The sequence below is a fragment of the Pogonomyrmex barbatus genome, unplaced genomic scaffold (genome assembly GCF_055798465.1).
Source record: "Pogonomyrmex barbatus isolate J1 unplaced genomic scaffold, ASM5579846v1 scaffold13, whole genome shotgun sequence".
Classification (NCBI taxonomy): domain Eukaryota; kingdom Metazoa; phylum Arthropoda; class Insecta; order Hymenoptera; family Formicidae; genus Pogonomyrmex; species Pogonomyrmex barbatus.
Genome location: NW_028297109.1, coordinates 876,612 through 893,076, shown reverse-complemented (window position 1 = coordinate 893,076; position 16,465 = coordinate 876,612). Strand labels below are relative to the sequence as shown.

Genomic DNA, 16,465 nt, shown 5'->3' with positions numbered 1-16,465 from the left:
TATCATACAGATGGACTGTTGGCAATTGGAGCAAAATCGGCTATTTAGCGCATTGAGAGTATCTATCTCGTGCTTCCTAACGGCATACAATACTCCAATGTTAGTGTCCGCCAGACAAACCATGCATTCGGCACAGAGTTAGTGCACCACCCATTGAATAATAAAATTGTATTGAACAATACTTTTTATTATTATTCAATGCAAGGAGTTCCGAACGGGTAACAATTTTTTCTGCATAATCCGTAAGGTCATCACTTTGATCACTTACGTAATTGCTATCGTCAGACAATGCGTGCTCTTCGTCTTCAATATCAATGTTAATATTGTCAATATTATCAATTTCTTCTTCATTTTCAAACACTTCGTCCACTATATTCACAAAGTCTTCCTCATCCATATTAAACACATTTTCTATATTTAACACATTATCCATTTTCACCGTCAACTATTTTTTTCACACACATTAGACTTCCATCTACTGTGATCCTGCACATCCCATGACCCATTATATATCATCGACAATTTCTTTGTCCCTTTGTCGGAGCATCATCATAGGTCTCTCCGATTTGTTTATGCCGCGACATGTATGCCGATTTCCGCGAAAAAAGCCATCATAAGTCTCCCTGATTTATTTATAGTAACCGGAGTATCGGCGCTTCTCTTAACACGCCGCGACACGTACGTCGATTTCTACGAAGAGCTATCTTTTCGCGGGCTCTTCCTAGAAAAAAATTTGAACGTCAAAATTTGAACGCGCTCCTTTGCGAACATGTCGCTACGTGTTTGATTGCAACAATGAAATTCCTAGAAAAAAGGGGGAAGGGGAGAGAGGTTAACAGTTTGCCATGTCAAAAATTTACGCGATCAGTCCTCCATCGAACGATCTGCACGATAAAAAAGGTACTCCACTCCTCCATCATTCGAACAACACGCAATGTATTCCGTCAAAGGAAACAGCGCACCGTACAATGGCGAAAAACAAAAGAAGGAATGTAACGCGTAAGTTTCAACTGCATTTTTTTATTTTTTTCTCTTTTTTCCAATATTGTGCAGTATTATATATTTAATTTTCACAGTATTTCGGTGGAGCGTCGAGCGGTGCGCTTACTGAGCAGACGTTACACTCTGACGGCCATGGGTTACAAATATTTGGAAATTGGAATCAACGTTGGTCCACCGAGCTATGTGGAGATCGCTCTAGGAGATCATCGGGGACAGGAATTGATACTGTCTCTCGAAAGGGAAGGTCCCTTCTCGTGGAAGGGACTCTACGAGCAGCGATGAAATATCTATAAATTGCTGCTAAACGATTACAAAGATAATTTTATAAGCGTCGGACCGTTAACCGTCAGAATTTGTCTGATGAACGACGTTACACTCGTACGTCTTGAATCTTTGAACGTACGCGTAACGATGATCGAATCGACGTTACGTCGAATGTTTGCTCTGAACGAATGTATCGATGTGACGTTCGATCGACTCGTCAGATTCGTCGATACGATCGATACCAAGTATATGCAATTCTCCAACATCGCGTCTGTTGTAACAGATCCCGAGGAAGTGCCGAACGCGATACGCGATATCTTCGATAGACGTCAACTCGTCGATTGCGAGCTGTTAGCTTTAGTTTTTAGTGTATAAGAAAAAAACATGTGAATAAAAAAATTTCACACTTAAAAATGTATTCAATTTGTTTAAAAATATAAACATATATAATATGCAAAAAACATGTATTTCTTTCATTTCTTTCTTCCTCCACCATAAAATAATTAGAAAAATAACATTCTCCATAAGAAAGAGAGAGCCGCAACGGAAGAGATAATAGATATACGAGAGAGAGATATTTATTTTTTACTCGGCGGCGGTGGCGGCGGGCGCGCCCCCCCCCCCTCTGACGTCATATCCATGCGTCCAATTTTTTATATCATCTTCGTTATTTATCTTTTCATAATTATTTATCACGGTGCTGAAGGCATCAATCGTCGATTCAATCGCACGCTGTTTACGTTCAATGGCACTAGGTCGCCCAACACGCGCCGTCCCCTCTTCCCCCTCCCCGGAGCTCCTCGGTTGCGCACAGTTCCCCCCCGCACATCCGCACCCCCCTCAACGCTTCTGAGTTAGAATCGGTATAGTATTACTACTGCCATATTAAGAACCAAGCCTAAAGAAAACAATTTTTCTTTTAATATGATTTCTAATTGTCTGACAATTTCTTTTTCTACTAATCTTTCTAATAAATTTTCAATTTTTTTAAAGATGAGTAGTTTTCCTTCATATTGTTTTGTCCGAATTTTTCTGCATTTGATTCGTTCTTTTTTACTAAATAATATGAAATCATTTAGTAATACATTTGTTTTTGTCTTTTTGATGACTGAAATTAAAAATGTACGATATATTTATGTACAATAATTTAATATCTATATCATAAAACATATTATTACCTTTTTCCGAAAGATTTTCTTTGTCTTGTAAATTATTTTCATTTTCTGTTTCATAGACAGATCAGTAAATAAATATTGAATTATATAAGTATATTCTTGCTCCTTTTGGATTATAGAACTAGCACGGACACACATCGGAATGAGATTTTATCGGCAGTGTCAGAAAATGGAATTCGCTAGTTTCAACATGCTAAAATGGAATTGTAACGCTAGTGGGGGGTTTCGACGGTCCCACGAAAAAGGTCGGAGTGGGACGCTTTCTGTTCATACCTTGTGGTGAAATACAGTTTATTTGTTCAGTTAAGCATCTTGCGTGCTGTAATAATTGTGTAGCAAAAGTTAAATCTGAAACATTATTATTAACAATTATTATTTTTTCCATTCCAGGTATCTATTATCTACACAAATTATTAGTTGTACAAGTTTATGAAAGTAATTGTTGGTTATTCAATTCTTTGTTAGATTATCTATTTTTTATAATAATAATAATATATTATAATAATATTATTTACTTTGTTACCGTTTCGTGTTCTAATTACATCACTGTTACTTAACATAACTTTAAAAGTTTCATTACTTTCTGCGTCTATCAAAGTTATTTCTTCCATGGCTGCCATCTTTATACTGCGAATGCCTTACCTCGATTGCGTTCCGATATTCACTGCAAGTACTGAAAATCTATAATATATGTGCCGTGAACTATATATTTTCAGTATTGACATTGAACATCGGAACGCAGCCCTCGCTAGCCACAATAACGAAAGCAGGAAGTGACGACATAATCTATGACGTTATATGCTTGCACGGACTCATCGAAAGCACAGTATTTTTATACTGTGTTGAAAGTTTACTGTAAGTTTACTGTATTTTGGAACGGACTCATAGCACTGCCAGTATTGAAAATCTATAATATACGTGACTTAAATTATATATTTTTAGTACTGGCAGTGAATATCGGAACGCAGCTTGTATCTACTTATACTGTGGATGCAACTGTGGATGCAACTGTGGAAGCTTTTAAGCTGTGTATACTTGTGTAATGTTATGGCGTTGTTGGAAAACACTGTGTTGAACACTGGTCAGGGCTGAGCTTTCCAGCTGAATTGGCTGCACTAGTTCACAGTTCATCTTTCTTCTTCCAGTAAGAAAGAAAGAAAGATAAACTATGAATTAGTGCAGCCAGTTTAGTCAAAAAGAACAAACCTATCTTGTGTCGCGTGTCTCTTGCTGGAAAGCTCCCTTACTTTTTTTTGAATACAATACTTTTGAATATTTTTTGTGTTGTGACAAAAGTGATAAAATCATCATAGGATAAAATCGAATAAGATTGAGAACAAAAGATTTGAAAGAGTCGAATGTTTTGTAGATGATGATCACTGTTTCACACAGCAACTTTAGTTTACATAATTGAAAATTAACCTAATTTTAAAGAGAAATTTTGAAAATGCGATATTTGACATATAATACGATGATACTGATCTCTCTTTTAGTATCATGCCATATGTGGGAGGTATGTGCTTTCGATTTGAATAAATTATTTACCTATATTGATTTTTTATTTTTATAAATTTATAGATATCAGATAACTTTTCGAAAACTGAACATTCCAATAATTGGGCAGTTTTGGTTGATACATCGCGTTTCTGGTTTAATTATCGACACGTTGCAAATGTACTATCCATTTATCGAAGTGTCAAACGTTTAGGAATACCAGATTCGCAAATCATTCTTATGATTGCCGATGATATGGCGTGCAATCCTAGAAATCCTAGACCAGCAACCGTTTTCAATAACATTAAGCAGCATATTAATGTTTATGGCGACGATGTAGAAGTCGACTATAGAGGTTATGAAGTAACAGTAGAAAATTTTGTAAGACTGCTGACTGGTCGATTAGCTCAAGAAACCCCACGGTCAAAAAAATTATTAACAGATGAAGGTTCAAACATTTTAATTTATTTAACTGGCCATGGTGGTAATGGATTTTTAAAGTTTCAAGATTCCGAAGAAATCACTAGCCAAGAATTGGGAGATGCATTGGAACAAATGTGGCAAAAACGAAGATACCATGAAATTTTATTTGTAGTTGATACCTGCCAAGCGAGTTCAATGTATGAAAAATTTTATTCTCCAAACATATTGGCAGTTGCTTCTAGTTTAGTAGGAGAAGATTCACTTTCTGTAAGTATAAAATCTGTAAATTCCTATTAGCTTTAATATCTGCTGATATTATTTATACCAATAATTTATTAGAATTATGTGCCATATTTGTAGCATCATGTAGATCCTGCTATTGGTGTTTATATTATAGACCGATATACCTATTATGCATTAAATTTTTTGGAAAAAGTAGAACCATCCAGTACCAAAACATTGGGTGAATTTGTAAGTATTATTCGGCACTAAATTTAAGTTGTAATTTTTTTCTTTTTCATATTCAAGATTGATTTATTTTTTTTAGTTGAAAGTATGCCCAAGAGATTACTGCCTATCTACAGTGGGTGTAAGAAGAGATTTATTCAGGAGAGATCCAGATAAAGTACCAGTAACAGATTTCTTTGGTTCACTTAGGCCTGTAGAACTTACAATGAACATAATGAATATTTTACCTATTAAGCCTAATCGTACGAAAACTCAGGAATTTGAAAATAAGTACAATTATGTTGCCCAATTTCCCCAAGTATCTCAATATAGATGAGTGTATGAAAAGAACAAATGAAAAAAACGAATTATTTCTCACTCAATATGTTTGATATCATTATTCCATTATTTGAAGATAATATATATAACTTAAGATGATAAATTATATTTGATTTTGTGTCAGTTTTGTCTATTCGTCAAAAAAGAAAAAGACTTGCCATATATCTTTGGTATCGATATGTTTTTTTTTCTACCAATTTTATTCATTTTATTCTAAAATTAAATGATGCAAAGAATAAATGCCAAATATGCTCATAAAGCATATGATCGCAATATAAAAAAAATAACAGTTTTCAAGTATCGACATCTTTCTCAAATTAAATAAATTGCTATCTGTTTTTCTCTTTCTCGAATTTTCCGAAGTAGACACATATATAATATATATATATATATATATATATATATATATATTATATATGTGTCTACTTCGGAAAATTCGAGAAATTAGACATCAAAATTTTTCGCTTGCTAAATTGAAAGCTTTATATTTGTAGTATTATTATATCTTAGTAGTATTATATGTAATATATTCGATAATCTTGATATAAAAATGAGACAAGAAATATCATTTAAAATAAAATAGTAGAGCTGAATATTCGAAAACAATATGACCATAGATATCTTTGCCTTAAACTGAATCAGTTAAATGACTTTGATAAAAAAAAATAATACTTCGCAGAATTATATCTGAGCAGAATATGCCACAGTTAGTATAATAACCATAATACTTCGCAGAATAATATTTCGCAAAATTATGTCAGTTATACTATCATTAAAGTGACAAATGGAAAACCCGATTTGTTGTCTATCGGAGATAATAATAAAAATAATTCTATATATCACTTATGAATGACGTAATGCACATGAATTACGCACATTGCCTAACAGCAGAAAATAAGATGTTTTATTTTTTCGCGACTCATCAAATTGATTACATATTTGCATATAAATAAGTTTTCCAAGTTGAAAAGTTCAGTTTGTCAAACATCATGATCTTGCACGAATATTTGTACACACATTCTACTGCATATTAATAAAAAATACATCTCTGACTACTTGCTTGTCTTCCGTACGCGACGGGCAATTCTATATATTTTTGCACATAATAAATAGTAAATATTTTCTGTACTTGATAAATACAAGAGGTAAATACTTTTTAATCATTGTCTAATCTAATGTCAAATATTTTCTTATTTAGTGTGAAATGATTTTATGATTGATTACTATTGATCTATCCAATTGTGATTGATGAATGGAAGTTAATTATTCTTGAAATTATTGCAGATGCAGATGTTGATGCGAATATTTTATTTATGGCTTTTAATATTTCCTGTGATACACATGCACGCGATAGACAAAAAATTCATAGAAGTGCATGATTTGAATTCTAAGAAAATGTTATCCATAGACCAGCTAGTTCCAATAGATCCTGCTTTATATGCTTTTCCAACGATTCCAATAGTTCTGCTCTTACTAAATTGTATAAAGAAGGGCTACCTGAGAGATCTATTTAACTGTGGTAAGTTTTATCGTTGTGAATACAATTATGGTGTACCAATAACATATTATTGCCAGCCAGGATTAATATTCAATATGCTCACGGAAACGTACAATTTTTCACAATATGTACAATGTTAATCGTCTTTTGATACGTGAGAAAAATTGTGCGTGCGAGGAATTGCAAAAGCGTATTGCTAAATTTTTGTTTTGGAATAAATAAAAAAATATATATATAATTGTGTGTGTGTGTGTGTGTGTGTGTGTGTGTGTGTGTGTGTGTGTGTGTGCTAGTGTATAAAATTCCATATACATAAACATTGTTGTAATATCTACACTATTGTAGACTGCTATTACTAAAAATCCAATTCTCTCTTGAAAAATACCATAAATACTTTTGATATAAAACTTTATAAAGAAATTATATTTATATTTATAATTATATTTATTTCAATTTAAAAAATTGTAGTCGCCATATATGTCGCCATATATATCTGCTATATTAAATATAAAAAAATTTGGAATGTTAAAGTAAATTGATTCATTAGACATCAATGATTTTATATTATGCAATTATACAATTTTGTTTACTATGGTGATTATTTTATATCACCATGATGATTATTTTGATGTATATGACATAGCGCTTTTGTAGATTTTATTGTAAATATACACGAACAAATGTACCACATATTATTGTTTATTATTACAAAGAGAGAAATGTGGAGAAATAAGTTTATTGGATTATATTTACATAAGCTGCAAAGAGTAAAGATACATTTGTTGCCATTGCCTAATACAATGGACGCTGTATAATTGAAACATTGTAGAAATATACAGATGCAGTCTGTTATTAATTGCATCCGACAACGAGATTTTTGTAATTGCAGGCATTGATTTCGGGATCAAAGGCTAGTCCATTTGGACAATCAAATCTTTGTGCTTTATAAGAGCCATTGACATTTTGGCACAGATAGAATATGCCGCAGTCCTGTTCATCGCGGACGTAACCTTCCTTTTTGCAAATATCACTGGGAGCAGGAGTTGCTGGTGGTTGCGTCGTTTGTGGTTCTTGTGTCTGCGGAGGTTCCTTGGTCGGCTTGGGCTCGGGTTCTACCGGAACTCCTCCTCTTAATCCAGCATTCAATGTTTTCAATAGAGGATATTTTTCACCGCAATTGCCGAAAAAGTCGTCAGTCTCGATACTCCACAACATGGCGCCACCGAGATTCAAGGAATTGATGTAGGCAACCTTTTCAGTAAGAGAACTGCGCGGAATTATTAATTAGTATATAATATGTATAAAACTATATAATTATTATTAGTAACTAATAGAGTATTCTCGTATATAATGGACCGAAAAATCTTTTTCTAAACTAATATTTAAGAAGAATGGATTGAAATAAAATGATAACGTTAAGAGAACATATCACATTAAGAATTACAAAAATATGAAAGAAGAAACGCAAAAAAAGAGAGAGAAAGAGACTTACGTTACATCATCGTAGCCAACCCACTGATCGCCCTTATAAGCGTATGGAGCGCGATGCTCTTCTTGACGGACAATGGTCCAACCACCCTGTTTAAAGAACTCGCAAATTTCGTTGTATCCGAGCATTCCACCCTCGCGAGTGTATGGACCAGCGGTACCAGGTCCAGTGGTAGGAGCTCTGAGACCATTTTGATTTTTGTCGGCGAGGGTAAACGCTCTACCATAGAATGGCACTCCAAGGATCAGTTTCTCAGGCGGACAACCATTATCCAACCAATAACGTACAGCTGCATCCTACGAAAATAAAAGCGTTTTTCGAAGGAAATGAAATATTTTCGATATTTGACAATGTCGTGTTCGAGAGGGAACGCGATGGGCAATATGAAAAGAATATGAGAGAGACACTCACAACATTGAGTTTAAGATCGTTTCCAGACTCGCCTTTGCGTGGGTAAAGCGGAGCGTTGTGTCCAGTTACTTTTTCCCAAGCTCCATGGAGATCATACGCCATAACGTTAATAAAGTGCAAATATTTAGACATTGCAGGAATATCGTAGGATAGAGAGGCAGAAGTCTCGGCGGCAGCAACAGCAGCACTGAGAATGAGTCCATGCTTATCGAATTCACTCCTGAGTTCCTTGAGCAGACTTATATAATTTTGCACATCTTCTGGTTTCCCACCACGCTGATTGGGATACTCCCAATCGACATCCAAACCATCGAATTTATGTCTCTTCACAAAATCAACGACATTTTTGGCGAATTTCGTACGAGTATCCGGATTGGAAACAACAGAGGAGTATTTAGCGGATCCCTCGTTCCACCCGCCTATAGCAATGAGCGTTTTAGTCTCGGGACTCTGTTCGCGAAGCTTGTTGAATCTACCAAAACCATCCTTGCCCCAATTGTCGGGGAGATCTTGCCACGCGTCCAAAACTTTGACGTCGCCTTCAGTATTAATGCCGATAAAGGTATAGATCAAATGAGTGCAGAGATGCGGTTGAATGTAAGAAATGTCAAATTTGCCACCGGGAGGTCGGTAAACGGCCCAACTACCAAAGTAGCATACGATCTTCTCTGCAAGATGAAAAAACATTAGTGATATTGTAGATCTCACTGCTAGAGAACCCCTTCTTCCCTGTTCTTTTACTAATCAATCGATACTTACTTTCAGAATTGGTAGCCGAAGTCAAAGTAGCTAAAGCCGCGAAAACGAGTATCCAACGATTCATCTACAAATCGATCGAGTTAAAGTTTACATCGACAACGCTAAATTTGTTGACTGTTTTAGAAATATTTTATGTTTTCTAATATATTGAAATTTGGAAAATTTTAAATTTTTATTGTTACGGAAGTATGTATACACATTCGTGTGCATTCATATTGTCCAATCCTCTCGTGATATATATATAAAATCTCAGTTTATAATACAAAATTGTAATTAAATCTCCGAAAAATTGTCAGCCAGTGTCCCGAGATAAATCATCGATCATTGCCTTACCTCGTCAACCAAGGTCGATTCCTTTGATGTACTTGACAAGACAATACCTACATTTGATTCGCATATGTGATATATATACTTTATCAAAAACAGTGCAATTTTTGTCTGTTTGATCATGATAAATGCAAATACAAATCATTCGTGAGCACACAAGTGTATATTAATAATCCAATTATTAGGGTCTTTGAAAAGACTTTTGAAAACACGCAAGTGTGCGAGCGACGTCATTATATAAGTTTCTTTAACACTTGATTCTACAATCAATTCGCAGATCTGATCCAAACACCTGTCTTTCGTCAAGTAAAAGTTGAGTGAATATCTTACACATATTCAAAGAGCGATTGCCATTTGCTACAATATACTTGAATTTGATACGCAAAGTGTAATGAATATAAAAAATATTAGCATTAATATTAATACTGTAAAATTATAATATATTATTATCGAATTGAATTGACATTTATACATGTACTTATATCTTGGAAATTTTTCATCTTAGTCATGTCATGTCCAATGATACATATATTCTAGTAGTTGACATCTCTATACATGCTTGTCTTGCATATGGTCAACTATTTGTCATAGTACATCTTGTATTGCGTTAATGATAATGTATTTATTGTATAGCGCTTTTTGATTTCTCATAATTGGCTAAAATATACTAGTCAAATTAAGAGAGAGAGAGAGAGAGAGAGGAGGGAAGGGGGGTATCTTATTGCTCTTTTGTATCGCATTTTTAACATATTTTGCTATCAAAATATCTCGTTGCTTCATGTCATCATGCAAATCTCCTGCCACGTAACATGCACAAATACAAAATTATCGGATATCATTATATAAATTTGCATTCAATTTCGTATGCCTAATGATAATTCTTCAAATTATTCAACGAATGAATAGATCGCGATACTGCATAATATAATCATAAGTGATAAAACAATAATGAAGCAAGGGAAATAAGATATATGAAATAAATATGCCATAATTAACTCTTTAGTTGTAATAATAATTTACCAAGCAACATTTAAGAAAACGCTAATTAATTGAACGCTACACATGTAATTTGATTTAAAATATATAACCATCAATAATAGATAGCTCAGGTTTAGAATTCAACTGTAAACTATAAATAAGTGCAAATCATTTTGAATTGCCGTTCTCTTTTTATCAAAATCCTCAATCGTTCTATCACCTCATATGAAAATCCACAATATCGTTATGCACATTTCAAATGTATTAAATTTTCAAATGTATTAAAAATTCTGTAAAGATTCATTACCTTGAATTTTACCAATTGTCAGAATCAAATTTGAACGCAATTTTATTGATTATAATGAATTAACGCAGACGAGATGCAATAACTAAATATCGGAGTTGTGTACACTCGTTTAAAGGGAAGATTCAGCGTGATTTCTTATATGATTTTATATCTTCAAGATTTTTATCAAAACAAATAAGATGAATCACATGATTGATATCGTACTCGCTTATAGCTTATAGCTAGATAGATCAAAGTACAGAACACTAATTTATGAACCTAATTTTAACAATGTAGCATAACACTGATTACCATTAGTTTGTGTTTAAGAAATATATTTATCAGTTTGCTTATTCTTTAAATAAATCATTTTAATAATCTTATTGTCCTTATCAACTATAGTGATAAACAAGATAAATAACAAGATGCAATATACTTGCTACATTTAATTAGTCAAGAAAATAGTTAATTTCTCAAAATAATGATAGCTAAACATTTTTATCTTTTATTTCATCTCATTTGTATTTTATCCATTTTCATCAAATCTTATAACACTCTACAAAGCAAAATTAAAAATTTTCAGCAAATGCTGTACATTAAGTTTTATCAAGAAGTGTAGACGTGCTCTTTGTATTTTATTAAAAAAAATTAAAACTTTCTAGTTGATCTTTCCTTCTTGTATTTTCTTATTCCGAGTAATCGCAATCTCCTCCAATACTGTTTTGTATTTGGATCCATTTCTTCCAAAGGTGGTGGAGCACCAGTTCTAATGTTCCACAACCAACTAGGATATTCGGAATCTGACTTTAACTTGATGTCTTCTTCTCCTTTCTTGTAGATGTTTGTACCACAGACATGAGTTAGGAGCCTGTTGACATCTGTTTCCACGGGTAATAATTTCTTTTCTACCGTAACTGACATTTTCTTTACTCCCAATTTCTTCGCTCCGGGTCGTGTAACTACAAAGAAAGTATAGAAAAAAAAAATTACAAAAGATCAATCAAAGATAAATCGCAAAATATAAATTTTTATTTCGATTTAATCAACGCTTAATGCAACAGTAATTGCACAAATACACACACACACACACACGCATGCACCTGCGCGCACACGCCACATACACGCGTACACACACACACACACACACACACACACACACACACACAGCTATAACCACAATCATAAATTACAATCATCAATTATGCGATAAATTCTCATCAAGTTTTCATTCTTGTTAATAATCGTTATCACTTTGTTAGAAAGTTTTTGATAGCAAATCGGAATTTTGGGTCACATATTTATTTCGTACGTCAATAGCTAATAATATAGCGAGAAATTTTTCATTTCCTAATACATATCTAAATTACAAATAAAACACGACTATTTGAATATCAAATACGCATAACCTATGAAGTGATAAACGCATAATCTTGAAATGATAAACGACTGCCGTTTTCAGTATTGATGAAACATGCTACGTCACGTAAATATTGCAATGACATTCTCTATTTTCTTACCTGCATAATTTTTCGTTTGTATCGTATATTGAATCGGTATTATGGAATTTATTGAAACGCGGGTTAGCCGGCAAAAACCAAAGAGATTCATCATATGTAACATAAGTAAATTCAATCATCCGCAGTATACTGGATTAATGCATACATTGAACGCATATGAAATTAAAAATGGTAAATGTTAAGTTAAGGGGCCTGCCATCCGATTTCGATAAAATTAGGCTTCGACGCGTTTTTGCATGAAACAAAAGAATCTGGCAAAAAAAGTGTCGCTTTGCCCCGTGAACCGAGATATTAGTCGTTAAAATTTGCGTTATTATAAGGTTAGGAAACCTATTATATCGACTGATGTACCAACACAGTAGCGATGTAGTGTGCCATACACGTGCGCATGCTCCGTGGCAACATGCGATCAAAATGGGTACGAAATATGAAATTATGGAAATACATACGAAACATGAAATAAATATATAACATAATAAGTAATTATCCGTGATATGTTCTACCTTGCGTAGGTCTCGTTAATCTTTTCGGTATCTATTTTTAGTATATTGTAAACTCATATATTCAATAAGGCAAAGATTTGATAATTTATGATATATCGCGCTTTACGCAGCAACAATAACGAATATGCAACAAATGAAACTCGTAATTATAGAAATCGCATAGTAAGCACGATGCCGCTAAGTCTAATAGAATTTGAGCATTTAAGAGTCGGCAGGAGAGACTATGGAGACTCTATCGGAAATGAATTTCTTTTCATCCATATTACAGCCAAAATATTGCGAGAAAAGCTATATAATTATGATATAATCAGAATATTTGCCTGAAAGCTACAGAGCGATTTTTATAAGAAAATGTGAAAATAAATAATTCATTTATGCGTAAATAGATTTGCACTATAGAACAATAAGGTGCAAATATTTTCTTCTATTGTAAATTTTTTTTAAGAGCCAAATTGCATCCGGCTCTGTAGCAAGTCATAATTTTATAAAAAATACGTAGAAAAAGACTCATGACAAAATATTGTTTCTACGAGATGATATATGGATATACTCAAATATATATCTACACTAAATAAGGAATAGTCATATTTATTTCAATTATTTAAAAGTTAAATTGCAAAATTGGCTCTGTAGGTAGCTTTGTAATTGTAAAAGAAATTATCTTAACAATGAATTTCATGATGAAACATCGTTTTTATAAAACAAAATATAATTGAGTACAGATACATATCTGCACTGTAAATAAGGAGTAGATAATCATTTTAGATCAAGTCGGAGTTAGTCCATCACTCCTGCCGATTCTTAACTTATGATAATAAAGCACTCGTCGATTTTTTTTAATTAAATACGGTATTTTAATAAATACAATTCAATGTAATAAGTGTGGTAATGATGTAATATTAATAAAAAAACATTAATGTACCGGTGCAGAAAATGTTATATTGTTAAAAACAAACATAAAAAGCGTGTTCTTAAGCAATGCGACTTCAAGAAAAGTGCCAAAGCAGATTCGTGGTTTGATAAAATCATCTTGACGTGGGTACAATTTGTAAAATTGCATGTAGCATGTTTTTTAATGTTACGACATCCACGTCAAGATAACACACAAGATGAAACTGGTGTATCGGCGCCCACCCTTATCCCTTGGTTTAATTTTTGCTGAGAGGTAATTATATTTTAATATAATATATATGATATATATAGTAATATGTATAACAAAATATTAATGTTATTTTTATTTATAGGTCTGTGTATTCTGGGCTAAAAACAGTGAAAAACTTGATGACCCAGGATACACTGTAGAGATCGATGAGACAAAAATTGGCCGATAAAAATATAATCGTAAGTGTCTCATTAAGGGCAGTTGGATATTCGGAAGATATGAGCGAGAATCTAAGAAGATTTTTGTCGTTCCAGTAAAAGATCGGACGAAGGAAACACTTCTCGCATATATTAAAGAGGGTAGGAACTACCATCGTGTCAGATTGTTGGAAGTCATACAATTGTGTAAACAATGAAGGCTTCTAACATCTGACAGTTAACCACCCAGTAGTGATACTAGGCCGGTTCTAACCCAGGAGCTCCGAGCGGGGTTCGTGCGGGTGTGCGGGGTAACTCGGCGACGCGGGGGTAAAGGAGAGGGGGTAACTGGTAGGCACGGGGAAGGGGGAATGCTTTGTCGATGATCCTTTGGAATGTATTTTTGAGGGGGAAGGGGAGAGGGGGTCTTTTTTTTGTCTAGGAAGAGCTGCTAGAAAAGATATTTTTTTGTAGAAATTGACGTAGGAAAAAAAGGAAAAAAAAGCACCGTTATTCCGGCTGCAATAAATGTACGTGTCGCAACATGTTCATTTCGAATAATCTCGAAAAATCCGTTATTCAATGAAAATAATGTATTAGTCGGTAAATGGACACTTTTCCTTAATTTTTTTCTTGTTTTTTTAGTAATAAATACTGAATGTGCTCATTTCTATTTGCTCAAGTTCTCACGTAGAAAACAATAAATTTTGATGGCGACGTGGAAATGGGAAACTACAAAAAGTGAACTATAGAAAATGAAATGAATTCAATAAGAAAAAAAGATATTATCCTTTTTTTTTTGATGTTTTTTGTTGATTATACCAATAAATAATATCTTATTATAACTGAAATATTATTTTATTTTATTTTAAGATGGGAAATAGGGAAATTTGTTTTGATTGAAATCATATTTTTAAACGTGAAAACGTTTTTATTCAACGTTTTTACATTTTTGTTACATCGTCTTTTTTTCATACATACTAAAAACTAAAGCTAACAATTCGCAATCGACGAGTTGATGCCTATCGAAGATATCGCTATCGCGTATCACGTATGGTACCTCCTCGGGATTTGTTATAATAGACGCAATGTTGGAGAATCGCGTATACTTTTCATCGATCGTTTCAACGAGTCTGTCTAGTTGATTGAACGTTATATCAATACATTCAGCGAGATTAAACATACGGCGTAGCGTCGATTCGATCATCATAATGCGTACGTTTGAAGATTCAAGACGTACGAGTGTAACGTTGTTCATCATACAAACTCGGACTGTTAACGGTCCGACGCTTATAAAATTGTCTTTGTAATTGTTTCGTAGCAATTTGTAGATATTCCGTTGCTGCTCATGGAGTCCTTTCCATGTTTCGAGAGACAATATCAGCTCTTATCCTCGATGATCTCCTAGGGCGATCTTTACGTAGCTCGGTGGACCAACATTGATTCCAATTTCCAGAAACTTGAAGCCCATAGCCGTCAGGTTGTAACGTCTGCTCATCAAGCGCACCGCGCGAGGCTCCATCGAAATGCTGTGTAACAGCAATTAAGTACATAATATTGCGTAAGTACATAATGTTGCAAAAAGAAAAAAAGAAAATGTCGAACTTACGCGTTACGTTCCTTCTTCGTTTCACCATCGTATAGTGCACTGCTTCCTTTGGCGGAGTACATTGCGTGTAGATCGTTCGTACAAACGAATGATGGAGAAGCGGAGTACGTTGCGTATGGTTCGTTTGTACAAACGAATGACGGAGGACTGATCGCACCCGCGTAAATTTTGACACGGCAGAGTGTTAATTCCCCCTTCCTCTCATTTGAAAGATGGAGTGGACAAAAACTCCAATGACCTCGTTGAACGACAATACTCTATTATGAGTATTTCGTGAATAGGCATGTTATAATGACCAAGAAAAAGACAAAGAATCGTACAATTGCAGATAGCACATCGAGAACGAGTTTACTGTTATAGTGATTATAAACTGAAAGAAAAAAAAGATTGCGTCATTATCAATTAATTATAAAATTTTTATTTCAAGAAAAAAAACCTAATCAGCTATAAAAAATATGTAAAGAGAAAAAAAGAAAATGTGAATAAAAAGTTTCACGCTTCAATCATAACGCAATTTCTTTGTCATCGATGAATCGATCGAACGTTACATTGAAAAAAATGTATAGGATCGTTGGAATATTAAATAATCATCAATGTAATAGCGGGGAAAAGAAATAAAAGAAAATATATTATATGTTATATATG

General features: G+C 33.6%; 3 protein-coding genes, 2 long non-coding RNA genes and 2 pseudogenes across 8 annotated transcripts; 3 read left to right on the top strand and 4 right to left on the bottom strand.

Moving 5' to 3' along the window:
• Positions 1-2,108: 2,108 nt before the first annotated feature.
• LOC148937521 (uncharacterized) lies at positions 2,109-3,162 on the bottom strand. The gene is made up of 3 exons (XR_016138216.1): positions 2,957-3,162; positions 2,445-2,789; positions 2,109-2,374 (listed from the first exon to the last, which is right to left on the bottom strand). It is a non-coding gene; the product is annotated as an uncharacterized LOC148937521 (long non-coding RNA).
• Positions 3,160-3,522, top strand: LOC148937520 (uncharacterized). Its single transcript, XR_016138215.1, has 2 exons — positions 3,160-3,296; positions 3,384-3,522. It is a non-coding gene; the product is annotated as an uncharacterized LOC148937520 (long non-coding RNA).
• On the top strand, positions 3,433-5,280 carry LOC105431876 (Phosphatidylinositol glycan anchor biosynthesis class K). 2 transcript variants are annotated; one of them, XM_089072094.1, is made up of 5 exons: positions 3,433-3,522; positions 3,811-3,954; positions 4,020-4,625; positions 4,719-4,829; positions 4,906-5,280. In XM_089072094.1, the coding sequence occupies exons 2-5, from the start codon at positions 3,889-3,891 to the stop codon at positions 5,140-5,142; spliced, it is 1,020 nt and encodes a 339-aa protein (XP_088928220.1). In that variant the 5' UTR covers positions 3,433-3,522; positions 3,811-3,888; the 3' UTR covers positions 5,143-5,280. The 2 variants fall into 2 exon arrangements, with proteins under 2 accessions (XP_088928220.1, XP_088928221.1); XM_089072095.1 differs by having other exon boundaries at positions 3,447-3,585.
• Positions 5,281-7,325: 2,045 nt separating this feature from the next.
• Positions 7,326-9,907, bottom strand: LOC105431877 (chitinase-3-like protein 1). Its single transcript, XM_089072093.1, has 4 exons — positions 9,302-9,907; positions 8,543-9,210; positions 8,135-8,427; positions 7,326-7,909 (listed from the first exon to the last, which is right to left on the bottom strand). Exons 1-4 carry the CDS (start codon positions 9,363-9,365, stop codon positions 7,495-7,497), a joined length of 1,440 nt encoding a protein of 479 aa, XP_088928219.1. The 5' UTR covers positions 9,366-9,907; the 3' UTR covers positions 7,326-7,494.
• A 1,480-nt stretch (positions 9,908-11,387) lies between these two features.
• Positions 11,388-12,770, bottom strand: mRpL54 (mitochondrial ribosomal protein L54). Of its 2 annotated transcripts, none has more exons than XM_011646359.2 (2): positions 12,410-12,770; positions 11,388-11,851 (listed from the first exon to the last, which is right to left on the bottom strand). In XM_011646359.2, the coding sequence occupies exons 1-2, from the start codon at positions 12,510-12,512 to the stop codon at positions 11,541-11,543; spliced, it is 414 nt and encodes a 137-aa protein (XP_011644661.1). In that variant the 5' UTR covers positions 12,513-12,770; the 3' UTR covers positions 11,388-11,540. The 2 variants fall into 2 exon arrangements, with proteins under 2 accessions (XP_011644661.1, XP_011644662.1); XM_011646360.3 differs by lacking the exon at positions 12,410-12,770 and adding an exon at positions 12,083-12,283.
• Positions 12,771-12,823: 53 nt separating this feature from the next.
• LOC148937519 (uncharacterized) lies at positions 12,824-16,459 on the top strand (annotated as a pseudogene). Its single transcript, XR_016138256.1, has 5 exons — positions 12,824-12,827; positions 13,023-13,074; positions 13,733-14,077; positions 14,157-15,772; positions 15,856-16,459. The product of XR_016138256.1 is annotated as an uncharacterized LOC148937519 (transcript).
• Positions 15,166-15,882, bottom strand: LOC105431884 (uncharacterized; annotated as a pseudogene).
• Positions 16,460-16,465: the final 6 nt, after the last annotated feature.